Consider the following 21,684-nt stretch of genomic DNA (forward strand, 5'->3'; position numbering starts at 1 on the left):
CCTCCCCCTCCCACCTTCTGGTGCTTCCTCTCCTTCTCGATGCGGTCGGCCCGCTCCAGCCGCAGCCGGTCCAGCTCCAGCCGCAGCTCCTCCAGCTCGGGGCTGATGTGGTTGCGGCTCACCAGCACCTCGAGGATCTCCAGCACGCGCACCACCTTGGGCATGAGCCGCGCGATGGCCTCGCAGCCGTGCTGGTCGATGACCCGCTCGAACTCCTGGCCCACGAGCGAGGCGATGTCGTACACGTCCATCACGGTCAGCTCGGCCACGTTCTTCTCCAGCGCCGCCGGCAGCCCCCCGCCGCCGCCGCCCTCCATGCCGCCAACTTCTCCCGCGGCGCGGCGCGGCTGCGGGCCCGGCCCTGCAGGCGGGGGGCAGAGCGCCGCTCCTCCTCTCGCCCCTCGCGCCCCGCCAATAGCAGCAGCATGTCACAAGGCGAGAGGAGGAGGAGGAGGACACCACGCATGCCTGCTGCCGCCCCACTTGGGAGAGTGGGAGCTGGGAGGGGCGGGGGGAGGCCCCTGCCTCCCGCGCGGGAGGGTGGGAACCCGCGGCTGAGCGCAGAAAGTGAATGTCCAAGTGTCGGCTTCAAGCCCCTCCACCGGCTCCTCCCCGGGCCCATCCTGCGGGTCTCCCAGCCCCTTCCCCGCCTGGCTGCGAGCGGTCGCGCCGTCTTGTCACCCTCGCAGCCCGGGAGGGGACCTCGGGAGGGCTAGCCGGCGGGTTTCAACCCCCGGGCTGCAGTATTGCCAACGCGCGTGATTTTGGCCATTGTTCTTAAAGTCTGTGCTGTGGAATGTGAAAAACGTTGCTCTTTCTTTTGTGTGTGTGTGTGTGTATGAAGGAGCAACGTTTTTCACATTCCTGAAGCATAGGCTTGAAGAAACAATGCCAAAAATCATGAGAGTTGGCAACCAGTTGTGACCCGTAAGTGGGTCATGGGCATATACCAAAGGGTTGTGAATGAACTTTAAAAATGGATCCTCCTTTAAAGGAGAAAAATGTGGGGAACTGGGGCTTTTCCCTTGCTGGCTGGCAGAGGTCCAGCCTGTGAGGGGCTGCTTGGAGCCCCCCTGCCCCCACACTGGGGGCTGGGGCCAGGGGCATTGGGTCAAGGCTGGCCATCGATGTTTACAGGTGGGTCCTGGTACAAAAAAAGTTGAGAACCACTGGTCCAGTCCTCCATCCCCCTGCTCAAAGCAGGACCAGCCCTAACTAGATCATTCCTGCCAGGGCTTTGTCCAGCCGGGCCTTAAAACGCTCCGAGGAATGGAGTTTCCACAACTGCTCTAGATAACCTGTTCCAGTGCTTCACCACCCTCCTAGAGAGAAAAACTTTCCTAAGATAGGAACCACAAGTGTTAGGTTATTGTGATTTGACAGTCACCAAAGTGAATTGATGCCTAACACAGCTTGATTGCTTTAATGTAACAATTTAATTAGCCAGACATTGTATCTTATTTCTTGGCATACAAAAAGGAGAGGTTTCCCATGGTTCAATTAGCAGGCGGTTTGGGGGTGCTTTGAGAGTGCAGTACCTCAGAAGAGCTGGAGCAGATGCTCCTGGGGACCCTTTGAGACCAACAGTCGCCTGTGGACGCAAGAGCCTGGACTCAATGGCCTGGGAGGCCTCTTCCAGTCGTTTGTCCCCATGAATACACCCAAACACCGCAGGGTTGGGACATGGAAATAGACAATCTGATTCACTCCGTGTTATCAACATCATGTTACGTCCCATCACAAGTGGTAAAATCACCAACTTCCCCATCCGTGGATTGCAAAGAAACCAGTCCCAAATGATTGAACTTTGACAACCTGCCTCTTCACATGGCAGGAGTAACAACCCCCCCATCCAGATTATTCATCAAAAATCCACTTCCACACTGTATGGTCATTAACGTTTTAGTGGGAAGGGGCACTGCAGGATAAGTCCCAGTGCAGACTAGAAAATGCATGAGGGTGAATAACAGCACAGTCATCACTTCCAGGAACATATTGCTTATGAAGGCATGCAAAGCAATAGTAACATAAGGTCACATGAAAGGCAATACCAGGGCATCTCTGAGATGAGTAACTATTTGGGATAAAGAAACCCAACGGGTGGAGATTTGTAGGGGAGGGGGGTGCCAAGACAAGCCAATGAGAAAGGGCTGCCCAGCCTTTGACATGCATCCTTGCAGAGGGAGAAAAGTAGCGAACAGAATAAGCTAGTGGCACTCACGGACTGTACCCAGCTTTACAGAGGTCAGCCGCCAAAGCGGCGCAGACAAGCCCTGCCTAACACGGTTTCACTTGGTGCCATTTCACTACAATACTCGTTTTAAACTGATACCCGATTCCGCTTATCGCTTGGCAAGTCTTGTCGTAACGCTCAGTCACCATTCTGATTTGTCAAAAACATTCAGTTTCACATAACACTTATTTTTTCTGTTGCAACAAAGAGCACTAAGTGGAGACAGCCCGCGGAATAGGACCTCGCCGATTCACCTTGCTGGCGGTGGAAACAATGCAAACTGGGGCCTGATGTGAAGCCTACCGAGGTCAGGTCAAGTCATTTAATTGTGTGCACGGGCTCCGGGCGAGCTGTCGCAGGGCACGTCCAGCTCCCAATTCATGTCTTTACTCCTGAAAGCATTTCTAGCTGACCTGCAGCAAATGTGCAACTCATGTACCGAATGCAGCCAGTTCTGCACACTTTCAATGGAGAAGTCGTGCAAATCAAGACCCGTCCTTCTCAAGCCCCCTCCATCGCTTCTGTTAATTGAACAGCATCTAATTAAAAATAGATTGTTTATTGGCCCACCCGCCTATCCTCCCTCCCTCCCTCAACCTCCTGCGCCACTTTGCGGCGTCCCTCGCCGGCCGCCGTAGCTCAGGCCCATACGTGGCAGGGGGGCCTATGAGGGACGGCCCCGAGCCCGGAAGAGGCGTGGCCTGGACTGGAAGTGACCCGCTAAGCTCCGCCATGTTGATGGTGCTGGTGGTTTTCACGTTCGGTCGCTTTGTGAGCATTGATGTGCTTCCCGGAGCGCGTTCTGGCCGGCACCAAGATGGGGCTCATCTTCGAGGTGGTCGAGGGTGGCTTCCTCGACATCAACGTGGAGGTGCGGGCCGGGGCTGAGGGGCGCGGGGAGGGTGTGGGGGGCGCTGCCCTGGTCTTAGCCGGGGGAGGCGGCGTCTGCTCCCCCGCGCCTTTGAGCAGGTTCCTGCGGGGTGGGTTTCATTGACATGAAATCGACTGAAATTCCTGGTCAGGAAGCCTCGGTTTAATTCTAGTTTTCAATAAAAAGTGTGTCCCTGGGTGAAAGACCCTTCATACCTGCACTTTGTAGTGCAGGAGTTGATGTTGGTTTTGTTCTTACTAGATCCCACTACGCCCTTGAATCCTGATTTTGAGTCTGATGGACTTGATGTTCTTGTCGTGGGATGTTTTTCAGTTGCCCCAACAAATTATATTGCTTTGGCAACTGCAAATGCCAGTATCTCTTAGGGATGTGCTGGATTTATGTCCATTGTATGAAAAAAAAAATTGGTATTATACCATGGGCAGGGCTGTTCCTAAGGGGGTGTGAACTGGGGCAAGTGCCCTGGGCCCTGTGCTTTGGAGGGGGAAAGCTATGGACAGTGGTGTGTAGGCCCCACCGCGTGCCGCCAGCTCTGGGCTTCATCAGCTTGCCGCCCCTCAACCCCCACAGGCTGTTCTGCACACCCCGAGGGACGGCTCTGACCGTGGGAGAGGATTTAGTAGTGTTGTACCATGGGAGAGAGAAGTAAAGAAAACAAATCCAATTTAAATTGGAGACCACAGAAGGTAACGTAACTAAGGTAAGAAACTTGGGTCAGTGCTTCTAGTTTTGGGGACAGGAGGCTTAAGGACATAGTGGTCAGTGCACTGGTTCCGTTTCCTCTGCAACAATATAGAAATATAGACCCAAGAACAATAATGATTCATTACACCAAGTCCTTTTTTCTGAGGTATTTTCTCTGCGTTTATTTGCATTATGAACATGCAAGGTTGTAGGTAGACTAAAGCTTCAGTTATGACCTGAATACAATGTGTTTTGCGAGTGCAAGAGTTTTGCACATCTTGGCTGGTAGAAAGGCATTCACATAGCTTCTTAAATAGGTGTTTTCTGAGTTCTGATGTAAATTGGAAGAATAATATCATTTAGGATTGTACTGTCTAGAGAGAATGTCTTGACTTTAGTTTGTTTGCTTCTATTTATTTTTTAATTTATGATTTCACTATTGTGTGCCTGTCATGATATTATCTTTTTGCCTCCAGATTATAAGACCTGATAATCAAGTGATTTACAAAGTTGAAAGAGAATCCGATGGAAACTACACATTTGCTGCTCACGTGAATGGAATTTAGAAGTTTTGCTTCAGCAACAAAATGGGAGCCACCCTGATTCCTAAGATAATGAGCTTCACTATTGGTATTGGAGAAGCTCTACAAGGGCAAGACATGGAGACAGAAGGTGAGGGGAGCTTCTGGAAGGGAAATGGTTTTGATCTCTTAGCGTATCAGTTCAAAATGCCTGCTAGAGATTGCAGAATTCCAAGGCGTATTCAGTCCATTGAGTTGGCTGGTTAAAGTGGAATTCAGCTAAAATGTTGAACGTTCAGTAACTTTAGATATGCCCATAGTTGTTAGTTTTCTGTTATTGAAGTGGGTTTGGAAAGCATGCAGGGGTGGAGGAATCACTTCCTTTATAAGGAATATAACAGCTAATGCATAACCTGTAAATGAGAAATGTTGCATGTGTTATACCAGATAGTTGAATTCTGTGGTAAATAGATCAAATTGTAACATTATTTAGAAAATCCCTACCAGTTGAGTACGTATTTTTAGCAAATATTTAATCCACGTATGATGTGAGAGCATGGTTCCCCCCCCCCCCCAAGATACTTAACAGTTTCCTAATTGTTTATGTTCTCATCAACAAAAGTTACAGTTAAAGGAGTAAATTGGATGCTTATCTTGCTGGGATCCTATGACCCCAGCTGACTTCCTGCCCTTTGGGCAGGGGGCTGGATTCGATGATCTCCCGAGGTCCCTTCCAACCCTAATGTCTATGAAATCTATGATTCTCTCAAGTCTGGCTGTCACACTTATTGCACAGACTACTGATACAGGGCTGGGTTCTCTTGTTTAAGGGGAGCGCTTGCCTGTAAGTATCTTTCAGCTTGTTTAGACAATTGATAGAGTAAAGAGTTCTTGTGGATGAGGTCTATATGGTTGATATAGACATACACAGTTATTGTAGAAGATCTGGCTTCTGATGTTTGAATGTTGTGGTCAATCTGCCTGGACTTGATAGACCCCCTTTCTGGAACTTTCCTGCCATGCCTTGTTGTCAACACCTCTCTTCCCCCCCCCCCCCCAACAAAACAAAAAGAAAGATGTAAAACAGGAGGTAGATCAGCTTGATCTTACTTTGGCTTCTTTGCAGGGCTCCTCCATCCCCATACCCTGCCCTCACCACTCTAGGTGTTCTGGGTGCCTTGTTCATCAAGGACCTTGTTTACACTCTTAATCAGATACTCTAACTTGGCCCTGTTTTTCTCCCTTCTCCCAGTAATTCTTCTGAAGCACCGTCACTCACCACTAAGAATCCCCATTGGACTCTGAGGAACCCTCTCGTATTCAGTCCAATGCCAGGTAAGTCAAATCTTTGCTTTTTCTACTTGCTGCTATTTTGGACTGGCCAGGTAGGCACTGCACCTCTGTGCAGTGGCAGGAGACTTGCCCCAGCCTGCTTCCCATCTTTGCAGAACACACACACCTGCTCGACCCTGCCTGCTTCACCCTCCCGGATCAATTATTCCTTCACTAATCATATTTTGCACATCCTGAATCGAGACGTGCTGGCACAATCATGGAGCCAATTTTCACCTGCACGATGGGTTTTGGAGCCCCTTTAGTTGCCCAAAACTACAATCCATTTGCTCTTCATCCACCAGTTCTGTTACTCTTCCTTTTAACATTTCTGGCCCAGTCTCTCCCAGGTGCCTTCTTCATTGAGGACCTTGTTTACAGTCTTAATGAGAGATTCTAGCTCAGTCTTTGGTATTTGAAATGATGGGTATAGCCAATGATAGGACTCACCCTCCCAAAGGGTTTCCACAGTCTGGTAAGTTGCAGTATTGCTTATTCCCTTGTATTTCCCAGAGTACTCTGAATTTGTTCTAGGCAAATATTCCACGTCTTAACTCGTGGCCTGTAGGGCTCTCAGGGTATCAGGTGGCACCGTCAGTCACCCATCAATATCCCTGGTGCCTCTGGCCCTTAATTAGCTCCATACTCGGAGGGTATTCCTTCTTCTCAGGGTTGGCCCTTATCTGTGCCCTGTTTTTTCTTTCATCCTTCAGGTAATTCTCCCAAAACACCTTCGCTCGCCACTAAAAATCCCCGTCAGATACAGAGGAACCCTCTTGCATTCAGTCTCACACCAGGTAAGTCAAATCTTTGTTCTTCTACTTGCTGCCGTCTTGGTCCGGCCAAGTAGACGCTGCACCTCTGTGCGGTTGCAGGAGACTTGGCCCTGCCAGCTTCCCCTTTCTAGGGAAAACACGTGCCTGCCCAACCTGGCATTTAACTCACCTGGCTGTTTGAGCTTATCAGCATAATTTCCAGTTTGCTGCTTCTCTGTGTCACAGTTGGCACTGGTAATTAGAGTCCAGAGCTCCAGACCCCACCTTGGTAAGTATCTTAGCGTGCAGAGACTCTCCATTCTGTGGCATGTGCTTGTTTTTTAGCCTCTTAAAAAAAGAAGCTTATGCCCTACCATACCACATCTAAAACGAATCACTTCTTGACCAAGTGCTGTCCTTACTGGTCTTGGCATCCCTCTTATTCAGGTTTCTTTGCTACTCCCCCAGGTTTGACGTTCTTCCCTTTTTTGTTTCCATCTCCTCAGCTGCCGAAAAGGACTCATAACCCAAGAGGTCCCCGGTGCCTCTGGCCCTTAATTATCTCCACACTGACAGGGAATTCCTTGGTCACAGGATCGGCTCTTAACTGTGCCCTGTTTTCTTCCCTTCTACAGGTAACTCTCCTGAAGCACCTTCACTTACCACTAAGAATCCCCTTTGGACACTGAGGAACCCTCTTGCATTCAGTCTCATGCCAGGTAAGTTAGATCTTCACTCTTGTACTTGCTGCCATCTTGGTCTGGCAGGTAAAACACTGCAGCTCCATGCAGTTGTAGGAGACTCTCTCCTGCCCTCTTCCCTTCTCTGGGGAAAACACATACCTGCCTGATCCGGCACTTAACTCTCTTCGCTGCTTGAGCCTATCAGCATAACTTCCAGTCTGCCACTTTTCCACGCCACAGCTGGTACTGGTAACTAGTCTGGACCTCCAAACCCTGCCTTGGTAAGTAGCTTAGCATGCAGAGGCTCCCTGTTCCATGGAATCTGCTTGTTTTTAGTCTCTCATGGCGGGGCATAGCTGCTGCTCTGTCATAGCAAGCTTTTTGTTGTTACCAGCCACTTCCTAGTTGGTGGATAAGAAAATACTTCAGCCCTGTCTTGAGTAAACACCTAGGTATTCTTTTGAAGAAGACAGTCCAAGTAAAGATAACTTGTGCACGGGCAGGATCAGGGCCCATCTCTTAAGTGAGGTTTTTCTGGATGAGACCATTTCTGTTGTTGGGTCCTGGAGGGTAGTAGTTCAGTGGATGTGCAGTGTCAGAACCCAAGTGTCATACTGAGTCAGACCAATCTCTGACAGCGACAGAAATAGATGCTTTAGAAGAAGAGCATTGAACCTGATTCTCTAGAGTGATCCATCTCCTGTCATCCATGAATTTATCCATTCCTCCTTTGAACCTGGCTATGCTACCTGCCTCCACCTCCTGTGACAGTGAATTTTGTAAGTTAATTATGTATTGCCTAAAAAAGTTCTCATGCCTTTGCCACTACTGTCTGAGTTAGTACAGGAGGCATTGGATGAGAAGTGAGAGCCCTAGCCATGAATTAGAATTTCAGTGTGGTAGGGACTGTTAATAGCACAGAGTAAGATGGTCCCTATGCCAAACAGCTGACTTTCTCAGACAAGACAATGGCATACAATGGGTTATGGTATCAGAACACCACCTGCTTAATTGCTGCTATCAATTTTTTTAGGCTCCTGTTTTGTACCAGGAGGTACAAAGGCATCTATGGCAGTCAGTGATGACTTGAAAATTATAGAGATTAGCTTTTAGGAACTGGCTTGTAGCTAGAGTAGATATTGCATTGGAACAGTGGTTCAGGCTTAATTGGCAAAGGTTAACTGGTTTCTAAAAGCCTGTTTGTGACACAGTTTCATAGCCTTCAGGGCAGATACCGTGTCTGAGGCCAACAGACAAGCGGGCATACGCATCCTGGGAATTTAAAAACATCCAAACTGTTCCATAACAAAATATAGGCTTGCTGCATTGGTGCCAGGGTATAGTGCCCAGCTGTAAAAACCCTTGGGAATTCTGGTTTTGGTGGACTTACCAAATTAGGCTGGGGTTGCCCAAATTAAGACACCAGTAAATGACCAAATTAAGGTTGTATGCATATGATGGGTTTGTGGAACCAAACAACTATACCGGCAGAACAGAACATGGACAGTACGACGACCACAGGAAAACCAATCGATGATTCCCAGAAATGAAGAGTCATCAGAGGAGAAAGAGAATACAGAAGGAGTGATCTTGTGGGGGTGTATCCTGAGGTCACCATGGGCAGATGGCACACCACTAGCCTGTTTCACCCACCCCATTGTGGGGAGTGGGCATCGGCCTTCGACCTCTAGGCTGCCGATAGTTGGCATACTTCAAGCTAAAACCACAGGGTAGTGTTTGTGTATTGGCCAGATATACTTTACTTTTCTTCTACTTATCTACCAGTCCTGAGGGTGGCACAGAACTGGGGAAGGGGTGTATTTTTATTTATTTATTTATTTTTTGCTTTGCCTACACTATTCTTATCTGCTATCACTGTATATCAATAAAATTTGCCTATTATTGAATGGAAGAAGTTGGAGTTGGTCTGACGCTTTGGGTCTGCCCAGAACAAGATATCAGGACTGGGTCATAAATCCAGTGCCAAGAGTCAGGAGGTCTTTATGCATAATGGGACATTGGGTCTCAACCTTTCTGGACTTTTTTGCAATGAAAGATCCCCCCCCTTGAGAGACCATCCATAGCTCTTGTGAACTGAGTAGTAGCACCCAGTTTCAAAAACTGATTTATACATTACAATCAATGCTTGCCTACTTGCAGAAGGGCTGGAGGATGTTCAGGCAGGCCTGGGTTCATTTACTTAGTCTGTCTTTATCTCCTTACACCTTATCTCCTCACATCTCAGGGGACTGTTAAGAGGTTCTGTTGGCAACCAAGGGTGTCCCAACCCCCTGGTTGAAACTGCTTTCCTTCTCTTGCTGGATTAATCCATGCTTTTTTTTTTTTTTTTTTTTTTTTTTCCCCTTTTGGGTCTAAGCTGTCAAATACCACAACATAATGCCCTGAGTGATCTTACTAACATTAACAGTAAGGGTCTAATCTAATCTGGAGGTAATTTTCTCTTCATATTCTCAATTTTATATGGATGTGTGCACATATACACAACAGCAGATTTATTAATACATTTGTATTTATTTATTTATTTTTAGCTTGCAACTGTGTGTGGAAAATTATTTACAGTAGCCCTAATAGTGTATTGAATGCTTTAGGGATTAAGTCAAACATCACACTAGTTTAGGCCCTAGTTCTGCCATTTATTTCATACACTTCATGGTAAAAGTGTGGGGCAAGATGCAAATACAATGAGATAGGATTATGGGGCGGGAAAATGGTTTAAAAGAAAGGGCATGAGTTACTGTTTCTAGATGTTGGCTTAGACTGATCACACATGCACATAAAATGTTGACTGAGAGGAATGGATAGTTTGAAGTCTAGTGGCATGTCTATCCAAACCAATTATCCAAGCTGATCAGGAAGGTATTTTCAGCTGGAATAGGAGCATAGAGGGTTTTTGCTTTCCTCAGTACTATGGGAAATTATTTGTACTCTTTTTCTTCCCCAGTTCTTTACCTGTAGGCCATCAGAGCTGGGGGTTTCAGGGTACTTTGAGGCTGCAGTACTTCAAAAGGGCTGCAGCAGATGTTCCTGGGGACCCTTTGGGACTAATAGTCACATGTGGATGCAAGAGCCTGGACTCAATGGCTGGGGAGGCTTCTTCCAGTTTTTTGTCCCCATGAATTATACCCAAACACTGCAGGGTTTGGACATGGAGGCAAATAAACTGATTCATTCCATGTTATCAGCATCACATTATGTCTCATCACGAGTGGTAAAATCACCCAACTTCTCTGTATGTGTGCATCTCAAAGAAAACACTCCCAAATGATTCAACTTTGACAACCTACTTCTTTAAATGACAAGAGTAACAAAAAAACTTCATTTAGACTATTCATCAAAAATCCACTTCCACAGTGTAAGTTCATTAACATTTTATTGGACAAGAGCACTGCAGGATAAGACCCAATGCAGCCTAAAAAATGCATGAGCATGAATAACAGCACAGTCATCACTTCCAGGAATATACTGCTTATGAAGGCATGAAAAGCAATAGTAATGTAAGACCACATGGAAGAGAATACCAGAACATCTCAGAAATTAGTATATTTGGCATAAAGAAACCCAAGGGGTTGGAGACTGGGGGGGGGGTGCCAAAACCAGAGTCAGTGTGAAAGGGCTGCCCAACCTTGATATGCATCCTTGCAGAGGGAGAAAAGAAGCAAATAGAATAGGCTAGTGGCAATTGGGGACTGTACCCAGCTATGTGGCAAGAGTGGTGCAGTAGAACCTCACCAGCTCTCACTAATGACTGAAAACAATGCATATTAGGGCTGGATCTGAAGCCTACTGAGATCAGGTAAAGTAATTTAATTGTGTCAGTGGGCTCTGGGTGACCTGTCACAGGGCACATCAAGCTCCCAATTATTCTATTTGATGTGCGCTGACAGCCCCAGTCTGCAACTTACGTAACAATGCAGCCAGTTCTACATACTTTCTGTGGAGGATTCATGCAAATAAAGAACTGTCCTCGCGTTAGACCACTGGTTTTCAGACTCACTGATCTCAAGGCACTTTCAGTAACTTGTTAATTCCTAATTTAAACAATTAATTTATATATTACAGTTCTGACCTCCCTGGAGAACACCCAGGCAGTAGGGGTAGGGCAGGGGCAAGGCTCAGTTTGTGCTTATCTCCTCACACCTGGAGGCACCTTCAAGGTATCTGGTGGCCCCCCTGGGTACTGCAGCACCCAAACTGGAAATCGCGGCATTAGACTCTTGTTGATGAACCCTGGCTGACACTGAGCTTCACTATAGCTTCAGTGATAGGCAGCAAATATTCTCATTTCCATTAGTTATAAAATGTAGGCAAAACTCAGTGTACAAATTTCAGCTGAAACATGCAAATCGCTAGGAAAAGCTTAACCCCATGCAGTTCCTGATCGCATCAGTTCTTTGGCTGCTCCCCATTTGTGTATTTGGGAACGTGGTCTCATCACGCTGTTGTATTTAGAGCCTCTCAAGAACAACAAAAACATGCAGTCTTTTGTTCCTTTCCTATCTTGTGATTATTGTTGTTTTGTTATGTTCCTCTTAAGAAGTGGAATTCAGAAGTGCCAACAAAATAGAAGTCGCTACTGTGAGCAGATACTCACCCTCTCCCTCTGTTGCTCCAGCGAGGGAGAGGTAGAGCCTTGTTACACTTTTAAATTAAAACTGGGTTGAAACTAGCTCTGGAGTTAGTGCTTGGAAATGTAACAATTCGATAGCTGCTTGGCACTTTTTATAGAATCATAGAAAATGAGGTTTGGAAAGGACCTCAGGAGGTCACACCTGGTCCAGCTCCGACGACGCCTCTCAGCCTAGGGATCTGCTGCAGAGTCCTCGAGAATGGGACCGGCCTGAAGTTTGTGGCGCTGTTCGGTGCATGAGCCCTTTAAATCCGCCCTGCGCGGTTTGGACCCTTCTGCCCGCCGTCCGTTCCCCGCACGGCGCGGATTGGCCCGCGTGGCTACCGCCCCGCCCCCTGCGCTGCACGGGCTCCTTCAGCTTCGCGCTCGGGTAGCGCCTCTCTTCAGCGTCGTACGTGGCAGCGGCTGCGTCCAGGCCTATGAGCGGCGGCCCCGTGCCCGGAAGGGGCGCGGCCTGGGCCGGAAGTGCCCCCTCCTGCCCCGCCGCTCGGTCCCTGCTGGGCTTCGCCATGTCGCCGGTGTCGGCGCTGCTGGCGTTGCTGGCCGCGCTGGCGGCCCCCGCGGCCGGCTACTTCGTGAGCATCGACGCACACGCCGAGGAGTGCTTCCTGGAGCGCGTCCCGTCCGGCACCAAGATGGGGCTCATCTTCGAGGTGGCCGAGGGCGGCTTCCTCGACATCGACGTGGAGGTGCGGGCCGGGCCGGGCCGAGGCTGGGGGCCGCCGGGAGGCGTCTGCCGGGTCCTTGGACTTGCTCGAGGGCCCGTGGTGCACAGGACAGGGCGCTCCTTTGCTCCCTCTGCTTGGCGTCCGTCTTAGTGCCCTGGCACCCTGCTCCCTTCCCGGCTGTGTGCTTCATTTGTCCCCGGGAGCGGGAGGGTCACAGTTGTTTGGGTGGGCCGAGACCCACGTTCAGAGAGACCTGCCCATTTAAGGCCCCCTCCCAGAACAGAGCGGCTCAGTGGTTTGGGGTGGGCCCACGTGCGTATCCTTTGTGGACTGAAGAGGCCTGTGGGCATCAGGCCCATGTGCTGCTGCTGAATTGCCCCAAGAGGGAAAGGAAAGGTGTGAGAGCAAAGAGCTGTTGTGTGGAGAGCGGGAGGAGGGATGGAGTCTGCCAGCTCCCTGGAGCATGTTGTTGAGGAGCTGAGACGGCTTCTGCCAGTGGGTTAGTGGGGGGCCGGTGGGTTAGAGCGTGGGGCTGCAGTCAAGGGGAATCCAAAGGCAAGCAAGTTGCTCACAGTTGCTGGGATGGTCACGTGATCTCTGTGGAGGTCTGCTTGCAGTTGTTTATTTTTTTGTGCTAGCTGGCCAAATTTGTGTTGGGCAGAAGCAGGGTCAGATCATCCAGTGCAGCTGCTGGTGACTAGAGCCCCCCAAACCGCAGGAAAGGTTCAGTTGCTTCTGCAGAGCAGGTAGCCTGAGGCCAAACTGCTTTTTATTGTCACTGTGTCAAAGCCCTGAGAAAGGGGGCAGCTCTGTGTAGTCTTGTTGCTTACAGAACAGTTCTCTAAAAACTTGGCTTCTGTGCTGAACCCTGCAATTGTCTGGAGATGAGGCTTAGCTTAGCACAGGATGCGGCCTGGGGTTGCTTCTGGTACAATAGTGCCGATTAGTTTGGGTGATTGTAAGTTTCTCTCTCTTGAGGCATGAATGGGAGTCTAACTTGAAATCAGTTTTGACAGACATCCTTTGAACGGTAGGCTTTTTTTGTGGTTTTTGTTGTTGTTTTTGTTGGTTGTTTTTTTTTTTTATTTTCAACAAAAGATTCTCTTGTGTTGATTTTGGAGTCTGATGGACTCTAAACATTCTTTTCATGGGATGTTTTTCAACTGCCCCTGCAAGTGATATTGCTTCATCAACCACAAATGCAGTAATCTCTCAGGATGGACAGAAGTTTATGATACTTGTATTAAAAAAATGTAGCAGTATTACACCACAGGAGAGGAAGGTAAAGAAAATGATCAAATCCAATTTAAATTGGAGACAACGCGTAACAAGAGACTGGGGTCAGCACTTCTAGTTTTGGGCACAAGAGTCTTAAGGATGTAGTGGTCAGTACATTGGCTCCATTTCCTCTGCAACAACATAGAAATGTACACCTAAGAATGATAATGATTTGTTACAATAAGTATTTTTTTCTGACATAAGGTTTCTGTATTTTCTCTGCAGTCATTTGCATTACTAACTTGCAAGGCTGTAAATAGACTGGAGCTTCAGTTACGACTGAATACAATTTTTTTTGCTAGTGTTGCAAGAGTTTTGCATGTCTTGGCTGTTAGAGAAGCATTCACATAGCTTCTTAAATAGGTGTTTTCTGATGCAAATTGGAGAAATGTCATTTAGGATTGCAGTATCTAGAGAGAATGTCTTGAGTTTGTTTTTATTTCCTTTTAATTCATGATTTCACTATTGGGTGCCTGTCTTGAAATGATTTTTTTGCCCCCAGATTACAGGACCTGATAATAAAGGGATTTACAAAGGGGATCGAGAATCCAATGGAAAATACACATTTGCTGCTCACATGGATGGAACTTACAAGTTTTGCTTCAGCAACAGAATGTCCACCATGACTCCTAAAATAGTGATGTTCACTATTGATATTGGAGAAGCTCCAAAAGGGCAAGACATGGAGACAGAAGGTGAGGGGAGCTTCTGGAAGGAAAATGGTTCTGACTTCCTTGCGCACCAGTCCAAAACACCTGCTAGAGATCTCAGAATGCCAAGACATTCATTCAGTTTATTTACTTGGCAGCTAAAAAGGATCACTGTGTTTTAGATTACACTAAGCAACTTAGTGACCAGGGAACCACTCAGCTATGTGCAGAAACTAATGCTTTCACCCTTAAGTCTTTTCCTCAGTTTCATTCTCCGATTTCCAGTTCATGTTCAGCAGTATCTAGATTACTATGTACATGAGTTGAGGTCTTTGGATAAGTGTGCTAATATGTAGTTTTCTCTTAGCCATGTAAATTACTATTTTATCTGCAGCCTTTTGCCCTGTACTTGTGTTCATCTCTTACACTTTCCCCTAGGTGGTGGAGATACCTGGGATGGTATGTTTACTGCTTTTTGAAAGCTCCTTGGCATCTTGTCTTTTGCATATCTTTATTCACTAACACCTAACTTATGCTTTTTCTCTTTAACATCTGTTTGTAGCATGAGAATGTCTTTTTATTAAACTACACAAAAGTAAGGTCTGATTCGGAGCGGTGCTGAACACCTGCAGCTTCCTTTGAGAGGTTTAGGTCAACAGCATCTCTTGGGATAAGACCCTGGAACTCTTCATGAGCATTTATCTTCAGGGGGTTATTTATGGCTATGAAGGAAACATCCTCAGGAGTTTGTGTAAAGTGGAATTCAATTAAAACACTGAACATTCAGTTACTTTAGCTATGCCATAGTTGTTAGTTTTCTGATTTTAAAGTGGGTTTGGAGGATTAAGGGCATGCAGGGCTGGAAGAATAATTTCCTTGGGATATTACAGCTAATGCATAACCTGCAAGTGAAAAATGTTGAGTATGGCATACTAGATAGTTGAATTCTGTGGTGAATAGATTGAACTGTAAAATTATTTGGAAGATAAGCAGTTCAGTACCCCTTTTAGCAAATATTTAACCTATGTGTGATGTGAGAGCTTGGTTTTGCTTTTTCGCCCCCTGCCACCTCCCTCCCCACCAAGTACTTAACAATTTCCTAATTGCCTATGTTCTCATTCAATAAAAGTTACAGTTAAAGGATTCCCACAAGTCTGACTGGCACACTTATTGTACAGAATACTGATACAAGGCTAGTTTCTCTTGTTTAAGGGAAGTGCTTGCCTATAAGTATCTGTCATCTTGTTTAGACATTTGATAGAGTAAAGAGTTCTTGTGGATGATGTCTGTATGCTTGGTATAGACATACACGAGCTTTTGGGTATCACAGTACCCTTCCTCAGGCCTCTCATCTCTGCTCTTGATAAGAAGCTACCCATATTTCAGTAACCAATTGGCAATGGGTGGTATACCTGGATAACTGTAAGGTTAGCATTGCTACATTTTTATAAAGATTTTTTTTTGAAGATCACTTGTATAATTCTTTTTCATTATTTTTTAAATAAGTGTGGATTTTGAACAGTTTCTTGTTGAGAGAGAGAGAGAAAGGTAGTTATACATAGATTTTTAAAGTAGGGTCTAAAATCTCTGCTTTTTATATGCGGAAGCAGTATATGTTTTTTCTCTGGGGTTGAGTATTCCCCCAAAAGTCTTGTATGTTGCTTACAGGCTATTCTAATAGTTAGTAGTGGAGTTCAGAGCCTCTGAACCAGTGAACTGAAACTCTTCTTGGCGCTAGAAAACTCTTGTATAAGTTTCCACAGTTTATATGTTTATAGAGTTGGCTGTTAGTCTGAGCAGTGAAGGCAAGTAATGATTTGACTGTGGACCAGGTGAATCCTGGATCTCCTGATTCTTTCACTTGCTGAAGCATCCAAAGCCAGTGTTCCGAATTTGAAAAGGCAGAGGTTTTTCTCAAGCACTGATGGCCTTGTACCTCATGTAACCACTATAAACAAAGGTCAGAGAGGTAGCCAAGTGTGTATCTTCAGAAATTCATCTTGTTTAGACACCATCATGAATTGAATTAAATTGTCGGTCACTGTGCTGTCGGGAAGGTAGCATTAAAATTCTGTATTATTTGTTTGAAGATAATTTTATGGGATAGGCACTAACTGGCATGATATTAAACTGATTCCATGTGGTTAAATTTTGTACTCTGCTTCTCTGGGAGTATCTGTACTATGGATAGTCTGTCAGTATTGACTTTAAAAACACTTGCCTCTGCTTTGATCTCCAAGCTAGACATCATGGAGAAAGTGGTCCACTTAAAGTAGGATTGTAAAGATTGTTTGAAATCGGTCAGACTGTTCTTTGAATATTAAAGGTTCATAGAAATATCATTCCCGTTAGTGTCAACAGATCTTTTACAGAATTCTTCCTGCTACAAGGAAGAAAGCTTTCTGCTATAGGGGGACCCTGAGTGTAGTATGGAGTCAAATATACCTGTTCATCTACTTTCAGGAGGAAGAGTTTTTTTGGGGGGGGAGGGAGGGGATCTCTATGATACGAACTCTGACACCTTTTGAATTATTCTGCAGCTCATCAAAACAAGCTAGAAGAGATGATTAATGAGTTAGCAGTGGCCATGACGGCTGTAAAGCATGAACAGGAATACATGGAAGTTCGCGAGAGAATACATAGAGCAAGTATGTGTTTCTGTTTGATTTGTGTGCTGTTTAATCCTTTAACCTGCTGTACATGGTAGAAGATGTTGAGCTTTAGGGAAGCTATCAAGAAACCACCTCAGGTATTTGAGAGTTTGGGAATGTTCTGAAAAAGGTGGTCCTCTTGCTAATGAAAGAAGTGACATCATGACACATTGAGACCTTCTTGCTAAATCAGGTGCTTTAATATTAAAAAAAATGGATCTGCTCATCTGGTGCAACATCTGAAAGGTAATGCAGGAACTATTCATAGTTAGCAACGGCTGGTTCCTGAAGGTCTGAAAACCAAGTGACGTATTTCCTAGTGGAAGGGTTTGGACAGCTGTATCTATTTGTCCTTGAAATACAGCACAGCAAAGTGGGTTTACTGTAATTGGCCAAATTATTTTGTGAGTAGTCCTGTTGATAGTGAAATTCTTACTACTCATGAGTACAGTGAACAAACTTTGGGCCATGGTATGATCCAGTCTTCACTTTTGCTAGCATTAAGCTAAGGAACGCATTAGAATAAGCCTGGCAGAAATGAAGAAGGAGCTATTTTTCCACCACTTGGATTAGTGCTGAATTTGTAAATATTCTCTGTATATTTATACAGACTTCCCCTCGTGCAGGGAGATTGAAAATTCCTTAGTTAGGCAGTTCATAAAGAAGAGCATAAGCAAAAGGTAGGGGAAAATATCAAGAGGTAAGTTTGAGAGGGCATTGCTTACACTAGCTCAGTTAAATTCTTCTGTTATTGTATTGCTGTACATTGGTTTTGACATTTGTAGTCCATGTTCAGAATTGCATAGGCAGCAAAAGTGTGTCATGGTGTTTTATGCAGACAACAGTGATTACTGTAAAAGCATTATGACTTTGCTGAGAGCCCTATCCATTTGCTGTCTTTGTGATGGTGCCTGTCCCTTTTTCTAAGAGGATATAGAAATTAGATGGTATAACATTAGGCTGTATGACTATGAATGTTTTAAATAGGCAAATCGCGTGTCACATAATATGAAACCAGCAAGTGCTTGGTTTTTACAAGATGACACCAGTCTACAAATTGCATGAAGGTGACAGCTTTTTGACAGGATATTTACAGCAAATTATGCATTTAATGTATTTGCATACCAACCAGCTTTTACTGGTTGATGGCTATATTTCCCTTGTTCTTCTGTGATTATTATTACTGGAAGCTATGCTAAGTCTGTAGAGCAAACACTAGTCCTTGAGAGAGTGAATTGGTATACCAGCTTGACCTTGAGGTAAGAAAAAACTAATTCCTGGTTTAGAAGGCAAGGGAGAAGGTAGAGGAATATAGCTGAAGTAAGAGGCACTAGGTACAGCTGCCATACAACGTGAGCTAGTCTGTTAGTAGGTGTTCTTATGCAGATGCTGCAACTTGTGATTTTGAGTTGTAGCTTGAAAATTTCTGCCCTCTGAACAGTGTGAATCAAGTGAGAGCTGACATTGTATTGGCAAATACTACATCTACTTTTTGGCCTTGGCTACTTCAGTAGCTGCAGTTTTATGTTAGAAGTCCCAAAACATGTCTGTTGGATTTAACTTTTTTCTAATATGTCACAGTCTTCCCAGCGTGTTTTTTCACGTCAGCCTTTTAAAGGTTGGTAGACATCAGAGAAGTGTCCTACACCAGGCTTATTTAAATGTTTTAGTCATATACTTGTTCTGTTCCTTTTTCTTTTCTTCCAACAGTTAATGACAACACAAACAGCAGAGTGGTCCTCTGGTCATTCTTTGAAGCCCTTGTACTAGTTGCCATGACACTGGGACAAATCTACTACCTGAAGAGGTTTTTTGAAGTTCGAAGAGTTGTTTAAGAAAACTGTTCTGATCCCAAATTCTCAATTCACCGTCTACCAAAACATCTTGGTCACAAAAAAGTCACTTAGTTTCTAAACCCTCTTTTCTGAACTATAAAACTTGCTTAAGTTCCTTCCTAGTTAAAATGAAATGGTTTTATATATCTTCTGTAGCAAAAGCTGTGCTCAAATCTCTTGTCACTTAATTGGCATAATTTTTTTTTCACTTGAACTCTGCCTAGTCTGTATGCTAAGCGAGGTCCAACAGACTGCAAATGCTATAATTCTCCTGTAGTAATAAGCAATGTTACTGTCCTTTTCTAACTTTTGTGTTTTCTATTTTCATAATCCATCGCAATTCTGTCTAGGGAAACGGTACATGGCCCTAACGTGACTGTTTGCATTCTTCGTATCTTTAACTCTGCAGTAGATGTTATGGAATCAAAATAAACCCCTCTTCGCTTCCATGTACTGCCAAGAAGGAGCAAACGAAACAGAACTTTATTCTGATAAGGAATAGAAGACAGCTGACAACTCCACTATAGTATGCATACCTGGTTACTGTAAAAAAAAAAAAAAAAGCAAAACAAAAAAAAAATCCAGTAACTATCTTAACTACACTGATTTATTCCCTACATTTTTTTTTAATTAAAGAAATTGATATTACAATACATTCTCTGCTCTTATTATCAGATGGTTATCATGTGGTTTTAGTCTTTTACAGGTTTCTAACTAGCAGAGCCAGTTGTGTGGAGTGTCTTGGCAAGCCGTAGTTATTAGCCCCTTGGTGTTTTCAGGTCCAAAGCTTTTACTTTTGGCACTTGTGCAGAATGCATTAGTGCTCAGGAAATGTGGGTTCCTGATGCCAAAGGGTTAATGGTTCTTGAAGGTATATTGCAATGCTATGCAGCCCTTACGTTTTAATTTAAGTGGCATTCTTTGCCATCATCTGGTCATAATTAGCATAATGCTAAGTATTGGTGTGTTTTCTTTATTTCAGGCACATGTGGATTTTTGTTTTTGTATAAACAACTCCTTTCTTTTCTTGGTTTCTGATAATGGATTTGAAAAATTAAAGAAGCGTCTGGTGTGGGTGCTGAGCCAGGATTATGTTGTGACTGATGTATATTAGTTGTAATCTTATTTTTGGGGGGTGGGGGTAGGGTATGGTCTTTTCAAGGGAGAAACTCTACAAGTAACACACAACAGTTTTGTACAATTAATTTAAAATTTGTTACAGGTTTTCATGTTCCAAGTAAACTTTTCCAACCTTGGGCAGACGCTGACAGCAGTGCTTCAAAAAGGTGTTTGTTGCACCTTTAAAGCAACTGTTGTGTGCCAATATTTTTGTGTGAAACACTTCAAAATTGAATTCTAAGATGTACATTTAAAATTGCTTGTGAATCTAAATATGACCCAGGTTCAATTAAATAAACAAATTCTTAAAAAAAAATCAATCCTGGTATTTGTGTCTCAATGCACAAATAGGGTCTCTACTTCACAGCTGAGATTTTGTTTTCTAAATGCTGTTCTGAAATAAGTGCAAAGAGGAACGCACCTTAGCTTATACATCGTACATAGCTCTTTCTTGTGGAGCAGGAGGAACTTCGGGCAATTGCAAGCTTAATGGGTTTTGCTAATAAAATTCAAGTACCAGTGTGGGCATGTTTTTGCACTTAATCAAATGAGGAAAACTTGACTGTTGCAAGCAAAGCTAGTTGAACATTTTATTCTCTTTAGTATGAAGTGTTTAGTGAGTGGTTACAGATAAGTATTCAAAAGCTGTAAAGAAAATATTTAAAAAGCTTGGGGACAAATTAATGCTCCATAGAGGCTTTTTTCACCTCTTGTAATCCCAATTAAAACTTAAAACAGCAGAACCAGTGGCTTGACAACACTTGATGACCCATAATACTTGTACTGTATAAAAACAGAAATCTGGCTGAACTGAAGAGCTAGTTAGCACTTCTAACTTTCAAAGCCTTGTGTACAGCATAGAATTTTTGGTACTGATGAAAGCACTTGGACTACTTACAAAACAAATACATCCGCACAGATGTTGGAATGGCTTCACAGACCTTCTAGGCAGAGGAGGTTCTTTGGGTGAACCTTTCCCAGACTTTCTAAGCACCCTACCACTGCATGCTGTACACATGTTCGCCTTGGGGTGTTTTCTTGCTGGTGGCTGGCTCCCGGCTTGTGGCTGATTTAAACCAGAATTGGCGCGTCTTGCTACGCATATTCAGGCATTTGTGGAATCATTGTTGCTACTTCTAACAACACGTTGCCACTTACATGTAGGGTGTGCACAATCGGAGCTGGTACATTCTTTTATGATAAGGTAAAATCCAGCCAACTCTTCTATTCCCTTTATAATAGCTGGGTCGTAAGCTCCTTATTCGTTGGTCTGTGGAGACTTCTGCTGCTATACAAGGCACTTGAGAAATGCCCCGTTTTAAGGTTCCTGAAGTGCTTAATGATCCAAAGGGAAGAGCAACAGCCTGTCGCAGAGCTTGAAAGAGGTTTGTCTGCCACCACCGTGAGACATTTGCAGCGGGCCATTTCCTTTAGAACAATTCGGAGGCAGCGCCAAGGGGGCCTCCCTCAGGGCCAAGGAAGCGAGTGTTTCCTGCCTTGGGAACTGCCTGGTTCACGACCTTCTCAGGGCAGTGATTCTTGACCTGGGCTCCACCACGCGCTGGGGGGCCGTAGGATCATTTAAAGGACGCCAAGGATGGGGTCGGACTCTGATGCAGTTCCTGGACACTTCCAATGTGGTGTGGGAAGCGTGGTTGGCCTTGCCCAGGCTCCAGAGAGTGGAGGTCGGAGGGGGACGGGGTCAGAGATGAGGTGCAATCTGATCTCTTTCATT

At 45.0% G+C, this 21,684-nt stretch overlaps 2 protein-coding genes across 3 annotated transcripts in view; one reads left to right on the top strand and one right to left on the bottom strand.

The window, feature by feature from the left end:
* Nucleotides 1–451, bottom strand: part of RILPL1 (Rab interacting lysosomal protein like 1) — a 32,792-nt gene extending 32,341 nt beyond the window's left edge. Inside the window, exon 1 of one of the 2 annotated variants that reach the window (XM_019538894.1) lies at nt 15–440. In XM_019538894.1, the coding sequence (XP_019394439.1) occupies nt 15–317 (303 nt within the window). In that variant the 5' untranslated portion in view covers nt 318–440. Of the gene's footprint in view, nt 1–14 lie in introns of both variants that reach the window. The other variant, XM_019538895.1, reaches the window with a different exon arrangement.
* An 11,758-nt stretch (nt 452–12,209) lies between these two features.
* TMED2 (transmembrane p24 trafficking protein 2) lies at nt 12,210–20,264 on the top strand. The gene is made up of 4 exons (XM_019538898.1): nt 12,210–12,437; nt 14,197–14,389; nt 16,885–16,992; nt 18,706–20,264. Exons 1-4 carry the CDS (start codon nt 12,258–12,260, stop codon nt 18,828–18,830), a joined length of 606 nt encoding a protein of 201 aa, XP_019394443.1. The 5' UTR covers nt 12,210–12,257; the 3' UTR covers nt 18,831–20,264.
* The last annotated feature ends 1,420 nt before the right edge of the window (nt 20,265–21,684 follow it).

The sequence above is a fragment of the Crocodylus porosus genome, unplaced genomic scaffold (genome assembly GCF_001723895.1).
Source record: "Crocodylus porosus isolate Cpor-Errol unplaced genomic scaffold, CroPor_comp1, whole genome shotgun sequence".
In the NCBI taxonomy this organism is placed as follows: Eukaryota; Metazoa; Chordata; order Crocodylia; family Crocodylidae; genus Crocodylus; species Crocodylus porosus.

Excerpts from the sequence above, each read along its gene's own strand:
- TMED2 (XM_019538898.1), top strand. The coding sequence starts at position 12,258 with ATGTCGCCGGTGTCGGCGCTGCTGGCGTTGCTGGCCGCGCTGGCGGCC. Across the intron at positions 12,438-14,196 it reads TCCTCGACATCGACGTGGAG|ATTACAGGACCTGATAATAA; the intron begins GTGCGGGCCGGG and ends TTTTGCCCCCAG. Across the intron at positions 14,390-16,884 it reads GCAAGACATGGAGACAGAAG|CTCATCAAAACAAGCTAGAA; the intron begins GTGAGGGGAGCT and ends ATTATTCTGCAG.